The sequence below is a fragment of the Diaphorina citri genome, unplaced genomic scaffold (assembly GCF_000475195.1).
Source record: "Diaphorina citri unplaced genomic scaffold, Diaci psyllid genome assembly version 1.1 scaffold3638, whole genome shotgun sequence".
NCBI classification, from domain to species: Eukaryota; Metazoa; Arthropoda; class Insecta; order Hemiptera; family Psyllidae; genus Diaphorina; species Diaphorina citri.
The window spans coordinates 3,355-13,611 of record NW_007381038.1 but is presented as its reverse complement, the minus strand read 5'-3'; the positions used below and the strand labels follow the sequence as shown (position 1 = coordinate 13,611).

Here is a 10,257-nt window from a genome sequence, read left to right as displayed (position 1 = left end):
ACATAGTATATCCTATCTGACTCTCCTATCTGTCCTTTATGTTCCTTGAATGCCCCTATGAACTCCTCACACCTAAACTTCTGTCCTGCCTTGGAAGCCAGCAATGACATTGTAGGGAAATATTGGGATGCGAGAGGAAAAATGGCCTAATGGTCAAAGATCCCGACATTTGCAACATACATACATACACACACAATTTTCAATGCCAATTTTTCAGGAAAGCATATTTGGGGAGGATCAGCAGTTCACAGACATGAATTCCACTACAACGCCGCGAGATAGCGCTACTGCTGCTAGTAATCCTACCAATGCTAAACCTAACCATACACCCAGCGCCCCAGCCGATTCTAATATAGGTAAGATAATGTCTTTACCTGCCCTTTGTACCAGGGTTCAAAAATTGCAGTTACTTTTATGCATGAGTGAAATTCTACGCAGAAATGGATATCACCTTTGTACAGTAAGGGTGTGTTTATGTACTGGGCTGAGATGAGCTCGGACGACGTGGGATAGCTGTCCCGGCGGCAATTTTTAAAATTTATTTTATATTTATTTTTGTTTGCTTTGTGATTCGCTTGTTTGTAATATCTAATTTAAATGAAAAGTATAATATAAACGTGCAAACTAGAGATAAAAAGTAAAAAATGAATTCAGATTGTACGAGTTGCGGAAAAAAAAAAAATCAAAATTTCGAATTTCCCGCCAACTTTACACGCTCAAAGGCCGAGAATGGCCTAGCTCAGCCCAGTACATAAACACAGCCTAAGAAGGGAAGGCAGTGATGCACGGCAAAACGAGAAATTTCTCGTTTCGTAATTTTCGTGTCGAGAAATAGATTTTGTCTCGTCTCGTGGAAAAATTGCGACACGTTTGGTTAAAATGAGAGAGTTTTTCGTCTCGTCTCATTAGATTTTGAACCAAATCGGTCTTTAAGGGGCTCCCTTAGAGCCGTTTTTAAGGGGCTCACCTTTGTGGTCATCTTTTTTACTTTCTATTCTTTTTTTATTATTATTTGAACAAGGTTTTTCATTCTCACAAAACAAGGGGAATTTTTCCTCTTAGTGTGAGAAGAGTACACTGCTTTTTTTCCTTATCTTTTTAAATACATAAATAATACTGTTATCTTTACCTATACATTGTACTCATATTATGTATTTTATGTCAAATAAATTGTACAAATAAATTACATTCACACAATATGTATGTATAAACTTTACATATAAGATCTTGTTTAGATTGCGGTAGTAAAGGGACTTTTCAACCTCGTTCTAGCAGGATAAAGAAGGTATATTCTATCTTTTCAGATACAAGTTGTGGGGAAGATGAAATCTCACTCAAGAAGGAGTTCGATCCCCGGGTCTACAGACCATTGGATGTGATAGTGTCTATTACTATGCACGATATTCAGGCGCATCTGATGAAGGTATGTAATGAAAAAAAAAAAAAAACTAAGGAAAGTGGTAGTGTTTTTTTTTTTCGTTTGACACCAAACAGGTTACTGCTGAGTTAATAATTTTGCTCCCCTACATCGTACATGATAGATGCGCTAAAGTTACTTGGACTTGGAACAGAACAGTTGCGCTTACTTGGGTGAGGTTTCCAAGTCAAAGAGCAGATATAACATGGTGTTTTTAAAACGACTCCTTACCTAGAAAATACAAGATATCGACTTTGCGATTTGTTCAGAGGCATTCTCTACCACCTAACCCGCTGGAGGCATTATGTGGTTAGTTTCTCAAATAATGACGATAAAATTCCATACCTCGGCTGGGATTAAAACCCACGCCCTCCTGTTTACCAGTCGAGATTCTTGAGATTTGATAGAGGGAATTGAAACTGCCAAGGTCTTGTCGTCCCGAAAGCAAAGAGAGAAGGAAAACTGAGGCATTATGTGGTTAGTTTCTCAAATAATGACGATAAAATTCCATACCTCGGCTGGGATTGAAACCCACGCCCTCCTGTTTACCAGTCGAGATTCTTGAGATTTGATAGAGGGAATTGAAACTGCTGAGGTCTTGTCGTCCCGAAAGCAAAGAGAGAAAGAAGACTGGATAGGAGAAAGCCAGGCGTTCCGAGAACAAACCATATCTGTTTAGGATAAAATCTGCCTCGGGAAGGAAAACTGGATAGGAGAAAGCCAGGCGTTCCGAGAACAAACCATATCTGTTTAGGATAAAATCTGCCTCGGACGGAAATTAAACTCGCGGCCTAGCGCTTAGAAGAAAGATGGGCGCTTTCCAGTGAAATTTCTTGACCCCGCCGGGAATCGAACCCGGGTCTCCCGCGTGCAAGGCGAGCGCAGTGACCACTACGCCATGGGAGCTGACACCTAGATGTTCTATCTATAGTAAACAAGCGAGTTTTATCGGGAGATTTTTTGCTTTTGAAAGGAAAAAATTGTCATATTTGTGTCACAGAGGGTCACACTGCATTTTCCAACCTCTAACTGATATTACTTCCATCTATCTTTAAATGAGGAAAGTATTGTTTTCAAAAGAAATTTTACCTATCCAACAGTGGCGTAGCGTCCATGTAGGGCGTGTATGGCTAGTATCCAAGTTTTTTTCTTTGCTCCCTACTTATTAATATTTCAACTGTTACTATTATTAATATTTCAACTGTTACTATTATTAATATTTCAACTATTAAACATTATCCCATCAGGATAAAATCCGCCCCGGGCGGGAATCGAACCCGCGGCCTAGCGCTTACAAGGCAGAGGCACTACCAACTAAGTTAACTAGGCTGGCGTGTGCTCTTTAATTGAGACAAATTAGTGCTTTCTAATGGGTGCGAATTGGTGTTAGCTAATTAGGACGAATTATTGTTCTCTAATGGGGGCGAATTAGTGTTAGCTAATTGAGACGAATTAGTGTTCTCTAATGGGGGCGAATTAGTGTTAGCTAATGGAGACGAATTATTGCTCTCTAATGGGGGGCGAATTAGTGTTAGCTAATTGAAACGAATTAGTGCTTTCTAATGGGGGGCGCATTAGTGCTTTCTAATTGAAACGAATTATTGTTCTCCAATTGGGACGAATTAGTGTTCTCTAATTGGGACAAATTAGTGTTCTCTATTTGCGACGAATTGCAGGGACCTCAAGAGGAGCTGCTATCCATGAGAAATGAGTGTGGTACCAAGACCACTGTCGTAGTCAAAATGAAAGGTAAGTTCATTTTTCTCAATCTAATTGAGATAAATCCGTGAGACGAATCAGTGCTCTTTAATTGAAACAAATTAGTGCTTTCTAATGGGTGCGAATTGGTGTTAGCTAATTAGGACGAATTATTGTTCTTTAATGGGGGTGAATTAGTGTTAGCTAATTGAGACGAATTAGTGTTCTCTAATGGGGGCGAATTAGTGTTAGCTAATTGAGACGAATTAGTGCTTTCTAATGGGGGACGCATTAGTGCTTTCTAATTGAAACGAATTATTGTTCTCTAATTGGGACGAATTAGTGTTCTCCAATTCGGACGAATTGGTGTTCTCTAATTGAGACGAATTAGAGTTATCTAATTGGGGACGAATTATCGTCAATTCTCAGGTGACATCGACATTTTCATCACTCCTCTCTCGCTCGAGTCTCTACAGAGGTTTATTGACGCGTTAACTCCCACTCTGGCCTCCGTACACCCTCTTACCGTACTCAATCATCTGCACATGTCCTGCATTGGAGTGGTCGAGGCAGCCAACGTGTTGAAGCGAGACCAGTACTTGAGTCAACTGCAGGGTAAGTTTATTTATTTATTTTTTATTTTTCCTTTTTACTTTCCTTATCCTATAGGAAGGAAAGTAATTTAATCGGGTCATTTATTTATTTTTTATTTTTCCTTTTTACTTTCCTTATCCTATAGGAAGGAAAGTAATTTAATCGGGTCGAAATTTCGATGGTCAGTTTTTAGTGCCAAAACACGTTTTGAGGTCCCTAGAGCCTAAATCCAAAGTTTCAGCCATTGGTCCGTGTGTGTGTCTGTCTGTAAACAAAATATCTCGAGAACGGTAAGAGCTAGAGACTTAAGACTTTTTAAGACCTATTGCACTTTTTCTGAGAGAGTTCTACCGATCCGATAACCACATTATTATTGAGCTATGTGTTTTGCGTTGTGCAGGCGGAGGTAGTAAGAGGAGCACTGCAGAGAGGAAGAGCAAACCTGGCGATCAGGTGCCCTGTCATACGTATGAGGAAACTATTGCATCCCAGGTATGGAACTGTAATTTACTATCGCAGGTATGATGAACATTTTGTAATTTGTTGTTTGTGAAGCCTTTTGCTCCGTACCTGAAGAAAGGAATTGATTTGTTTAAGTTTAAATCTTGCGCACTTGTATTTTACATTAAATGTATTTATTTGTATTTTAAATTGATTTTTTTTTCGTCTGCAAGGTTACATTTATTTACTTTCTCTGTGGTTCAATTCAATTTACATTTATCTACTTTCTCTGTGGTTCAATTCAATTTACATTTGTCTACTTTCTCTGTGGTCCAATTCAATTTACATTTATCTACTTTCTCTGTGGTTCAATTCAATTTACATTTATCTACTTTCTCTGTGGTTCAATTCAATTTACATTTATCTACTTTCTCTGTGGTTCAATTCAATTTACATTTTTCTACTTTCTCTGTGGCGTATAATATCTCTAGGAGCGCGGTCAAACTTTCTTGAGGAGTGTGGACTTGAAGGTGAGATAATTTCAATTCAATTTACATTTATCTACTTTCTCTGTGGCGTATAATATCTCTAGGAGCGCGGTCAAACTTTCTTGAGGAGTGTGGACTTGAAGGTGAGATAATTTCAATTCAGTTTTCATCTATCTACTTTCTCTGTGGCGTATAATATCTCTAGGAGCGCGGTCAGACTTTCTTGACTTGGCCGAGCGGACTCCTTAATTTTCAATTCAATTTACATTTATCTACTTTCTCTGTGGCGTATAATATCTCTAGGAGCGCGGTCAAACTTTCTTGACTTGGCGGGGCGGAGCGCTGCCGCGCTCCTTAATCTTTCTTGGAGTCAGCCGCCTGAGAGCCATGTTGTCTTGGGCTTTATGGAAACCTCTTGACGGAGAAAACGGATCGTGTGGCGCTGTTAGGGATTCTTAATTTTCATATCAGATTTTACACACCAAACAGGATCTACCGCCACACTTTTGACAGTTTTTACCCCTGCCATCCGGGATAATTGAGTAGCTACTTTAATCAGTGGTGGCATTACCAGAGAGAAAATATTGATGGTGAATGAGAATTAAAAGTAAAGGACACACTTAGTAATGCTGTGGTACCCACCAAAGGTTGTGAAGAAGCTCGTGTCTGTCTGTAAACAAAATATCTCGAGAACGGTAAGAAGACTTTTTAAGACCTATAGAACTTTTTCTGAGAGAGTTCTACCGATCCCATCCCGGCGCTGTGAGGGATTCTTAATTTTCATATCAGATTTTACACACCAAACAGGATCTACCGCCACACTTTTGACAGTTTTTACCCCTGCTATCCAGGATAATTGAGTAGCTACTTTAATCAGTGGTGGCATTACCAGAGTGAAAATATTGATGGTGAATGAGAATCAAAAGTAAAGGACACACTTAGTAATGCTGTGGTACCCACCAAAGGTTGTGAAGAAGCTTAGGAGCACTGCAGAGAGGAAGAGCAAACCTGGCGATCAGGTGCCCTGCCATACGTATGAGGAAACTATTGCATCCCAGGTATGGAACTGTAATTTACTATCTCAGGTATGATGAACATTTTGTAATTTGTTGTTTTATGAAGCCTTTTGCTCCGTACCTGAAGAAAGAAGAAGAAAGGAATTGATTTGTTTAAGTTTAAATCTTGCGCACTTGTATTTTACATCAAATGTATTTATTTGTGTTTTAAATTGATTTTTTTTTCGTCTGCAAGCCAGCGCTTTACTCCAGCAGTAGGCTACTACTATTATTGTGGTCAAAATCTCAAATTATATGAGGATAAAATTCCATACCTCGGCTGGGATTGAGCCCACGCCCTCCTGTTTACCAGGCGAACGCCTTGACCACTACACCACCGAGGCAGGTAAAAGAATTCATGATTTGGTTTTGATTTTTTTTTTTTCCTAGATGTGTAAAAATATTTATCCGATTTGTCCACATTTGATTTTTTTCTTATTTTTACCTACTCCTTTTTCTAATGATTCTCAGGTGTTTCGTTCAAAGTGGTGAAGAGATCCAAGTTCGAGAGAGAAGAAGATAGTAACGACAGTAAAGATAAGACAGAGATAGTTGCAGAAACTACGGGAGATAGCAAAATAGTACGGGATGATGTGAGCAGTGAAACGATCAATATATCACATGTCAAGCCAGAGGTAAGACCGTGAGGGAGTCTAGTGCGACCCTGACTAAACCGATCTTTCAATTTAATCCAAGTCCAAATACTTTTATCTGCATATCGTTTAGAATTGTCAATTTTTTAGTTATTCTTACCCGTTATGCTTCAGGCAACCCAAAAGATAATACGTAGGTACCGTACATTATATTGTTCGGAAAAATTCCGAAAAAATTTCGAGACCTATTTTGTACTTTGTAAAACGAACAAACTGATTTGAATGAATTTTTTTGTGGTTGAATAAAGGCTCTGAAAATAACAGAGACTACCTACCTAAAGTTGTCACCTTTTATCCTGATTCAAAAAAGCTGTTAAATATACCATTTATGTTCGTTCATAGAAATTCCTAAAAATTCATCTACATTTTTTTAATTCACCGACATTTTCATCTCAACAGGAAGTAACCTCATCCTCCACTCCCAAAGGCTCCCGCACCCCAGCCCCCGCCCCGGGAGGTAATGGCATCGGTAATGGAGACACGACAGACTCTGCCACCCAACCTACCCCTGTGGGTGACACCAGTAAGGCACTGGTACCTCTGATCGATGCCAATGCCAGCTCATGTGTTATTGATGTTAAGTCCGTGTGGTTCAACTTTGCTGCGCCTCCCAGGTATGATGAAACTACCGAATTGGGAAATCTCAGTCAAGAGTAGTCGTCACAAGATCTCTCTGGAATTTATTGATTAAATTAAACATTATCCATTTATCCATAAATTAAACACTTAAGTTAACATTGATCTGACTTAAATTTAAATTAACCTCAAAAGAAGTAAGAATTACGTGGTTCTCTGTAGGCCGAAAAAAAAAAACTCAGTGCAAGTTAGTTTTTTTTTTTTTTTTTTTTTTTTTTTTTTTTTTTTTAAAAAAAATTTTTTTAAAAAATCCCTTAAAAAAATTAAAAAAAATTTCATTTATTTCAAAAATCCCCAAAGACAAAAGCTAAACTGGTGGTAAACTGTTTGGACTCGCGCATCTTATTGGGTTATCTGTTCTAAGTTAGTAATATAACGGTTTAAAATTGTGCTTGGGGCAATTGGATTTTTGCTTGAGTTGGCTTGTCACAAATTGAGGAGTTCTCCACTCCAACTACACCATTCAGTCATCAAAATCTCAATGTGGTACGGCATATGCAACGGGTGGAAATGTCAGGATACCTTAAACAATGTTCAACCTCGAGTTGAATGGCCGCAGAAGAAGAGGGCAGACCGCGATTGCAGGGTGGAGGATATTGACAATAGGGACATATTCCAAAAAGAGGACAAAATCCAAACACGACCAATTGAGCATGCTTGAGTGCTTGTCACAAATGAGGTTCTCCACTCAATACACCTTACACCTCCATAAATAATACAATAAACCTAATGGCTTCTTTTTTCCAGGACGCCAATCACGCGTAGCAAAATCGCCTACACCCGTCTCGATTGGAATCTGCTGAGTACGGCGTCACCCGGTATAACTGCCTGGATGAACCCTAGTAACCGCTGTGTCATACGGGGGGGCCACGCGTTACGATGTCGCTATAGAAGATCCACCGCTGTGGTCACCTGCCTTATGTCGCAGGCCTTGGATGAGTCCAGTGTTCATATGCCAGTCAAGGTAAACTGAACTGTAGATCCTACCCTGTATTTACTAAAAAAGAAAGAAAAGAAAAAGTAGTGATATCCCCCCAATAAACACTTTGGGTTGAAAATGAAACGCCAAGAAATTAGTCATAACAGAAATATTGAAAAAATAGAACATACGTATATCCAGTATTCATATTATTGATCTTGATCGCAAAAAGTAATGATATCCCCCCAAAAAACACTTTTGTGTTGAAAAACACCACAAAAAAAGTCATAGTTTCCAAAAGTTTTAATAAAAAGTAGTGATTAAAAGCCAAGAAAGTTAAACGCCATGAAATTTTGGTAAGAAGTGATTAACTTCAATAATTGATTGTTCCTTCTTCTTTTTCTCAAGTTTGATCCTGGGCTTTAGAAATAAAGATACTCCTCAAACCAACATAACAGAAATATTGAAAAAATAGAACATACGTATATCCAGTATTCATATTATTGATCTTGATCGCAAAAAGTAATGATATCCCCCCCCCCAAAAAAAACACTTTTGTGTTGAAAAACACCACAAAAAAGTCATAGTTTCAAAAGTTTTCATAAAAAGTAGTGATTGAAAGCCAAGAAAGTTAAACGCCATGAAATTTTGGTAAGAATTGATTAACTTCAATAATTAATTGTTCCTTCTTCTTTTTCTCAAGTTTGATCCTGGGCTTTAGAAATAAAGATACTCCTCAAACCAGATTGTTATCTGTTGTTTTAGAGTCGCTACGGTAGATTCACTCCTATGGCCAAAACACTGCAAGAAGATCCCTCCTGTCAACTGTGTAACATATTGAAGAAATACTTGCTAAAGAGTACTACAGGGATAGAAGCCAACCTGAAAGAGCCGGACCTACCCCATCTATCTACCCTGAGACAGGTTAGTATATTAAATAAATAAATTAGTATATTAAATTTTTAGTATATTAAATATTTAGTATTTATATTTCGCTTATATTTAGTATTTAGGTTAGTATATAATTTTTTTTTTCTTCAAAATATCCCGTAGATAAATAAATAAATTATATTGGATTGAAAAAAAAAGCAATGAAGCAACGGCTAGACTTAGACTCGTGTGGTCTGTGTCGTAGTATGTACTTCATCAGATGGGCGAGAAGAGACAAAATACTTCCCATTTAGGTGCTGGGTCAACACGAGAACACCAGAAATATTTGCAGTCGAAATACGAGTGCAAATATTTTGTTGAATCTGGGGAAGGATTTTTTTCAGAGAGGTTTGACAGAGGGACGTATAACTGCCAAGGTCTTATCGTCCCGAAAGCGAAGAAAAAGAAGATAGGATAGGAGAAAGCCAGCCGTTCCGAGAACGAACCTTATCTGTTTAGGACAAAATTCGCCCCGGGCGGGAATCGACCCCGCGACTTAGCGCTTACAAAGCAGACGCGCTACGAACCAAGCTAACTGTGCCTGCTCATAGCTTAATGTCGGAGTATGGCCATAAGTATTTGAATTTGTATTACAGGGTGTCATTGTGTTGAGTAGACAATGGAAGAACATCCTGTATACACCGCTACTGTTAGAACACAACTTCAAAATCAAGAACCACCCTATGAAACCCATGAATGTAACATTTGCCATTCCCGACCCTGAAGAGGTGAGTCCCAACTGAGCTTGACTTAAGTGACTCTTTATTTATTTAATTTAACATTATAGGTAATTTGATACATTGATTAATTAATTCCTTTGATTTATCTTCACTGGAGATCGAAAAAATCGGATGCGATTGCATTTCCATTGCTTGTAGACAATGGAAGAACATCCTGTATACACCGCTACTGTTAGAACACAACTTCAAAATCAAGAACCACCCTATGAAACCCATGAATGTGACGTTCGCCATTCCCGACCCTGAAGAGGTGAGTCCCAACTGAGCTTGACTTAAGTGACTCTTTATTTATTTAATTTAACTTTATAGGTAATTTGATAAATTGATTAATTAATTCCTTTGATTTATCTTCACTGGAGATCGAAAAAATCGGGTCCGATTGCATTTCCATTGCTCGGGTTATCTTATCGTCCCGAAATCGAAGAAAATAAAACGACAGGATAGAAAGCCAGCCTTTCGGAGAACGAATCTTATCTGTAAAAAGTCCGTCTCGGGTGGGAATCGAACCCGCGGCCTAGCGCTTATAAGTAGTGCTTTATTTAGACTGTCAGCTTAGAACAAGTTGTTCCATTATACCAACAGTTTAATAGAGCACCTCTTTATTGATATGATTTTGGTATCTCGAGAACGGTAAGAGCTAGAGACTTGAAATTTGGTATGTAGCTATCAAATGTGACAAGGATGCG

At 38.5% G+C, this 10,257-nt stretch overlaps 1 protein-coding gene across 1 annotated transcript in view; it reads left to right on the top strand.

Annotated features, from left to right (window-relative positions):
• LOC103520452 overlaps nt 1-10,257 on the top strand; it is a gene marked incomplete at its 3' end in the record, with an annotated part of 15,464 nt that overhangs the window by 2,262 nt on the left and 2,945 nt on the right. Inside the window, exons 3-14 of the mRNA XM_008485547.3 lie at nt 218-356; nt 1,305-1,423; nt 3,094-3,166; nt 3,545-3,730; nt 4,110-4,201; nt 4,769-4,781; nt 6,165-6,328; nt 6,746-6,960; nt 7,730-7,946; nt 8,667-8,825; nt 9,428-9,559; nt 9,669-9,821. Of these exons, the coding sequence (XP_008483769.2) occupies nt 218-356; nt 1,305-1,423; nt 3,094-3,166; nt 3,545-3,730; nt 4,110-4,201; nt 4,769-4,781; nt 6,165-6,328; nt 6,746-6,960; nt 7,730-7,946; nt 8,667-8,825; nt 9,428-9,559; nt 9,669-9,821 (1,662 nt within the window). The remainder of the gene's footprint in view (nt 1-217; nt 357-1,304; nt 1,424-3,093; nt 3,167-3,544; nt 3,731-4,109; nt 4,202-4,768; nt 4,782-6,164; nt 6,329-6,745; nt 6,961-7,729; nt 7,947-8,666; nt 8,826-9,427; nt 9,560-9,668; nt 9,822-10,257) is intronic.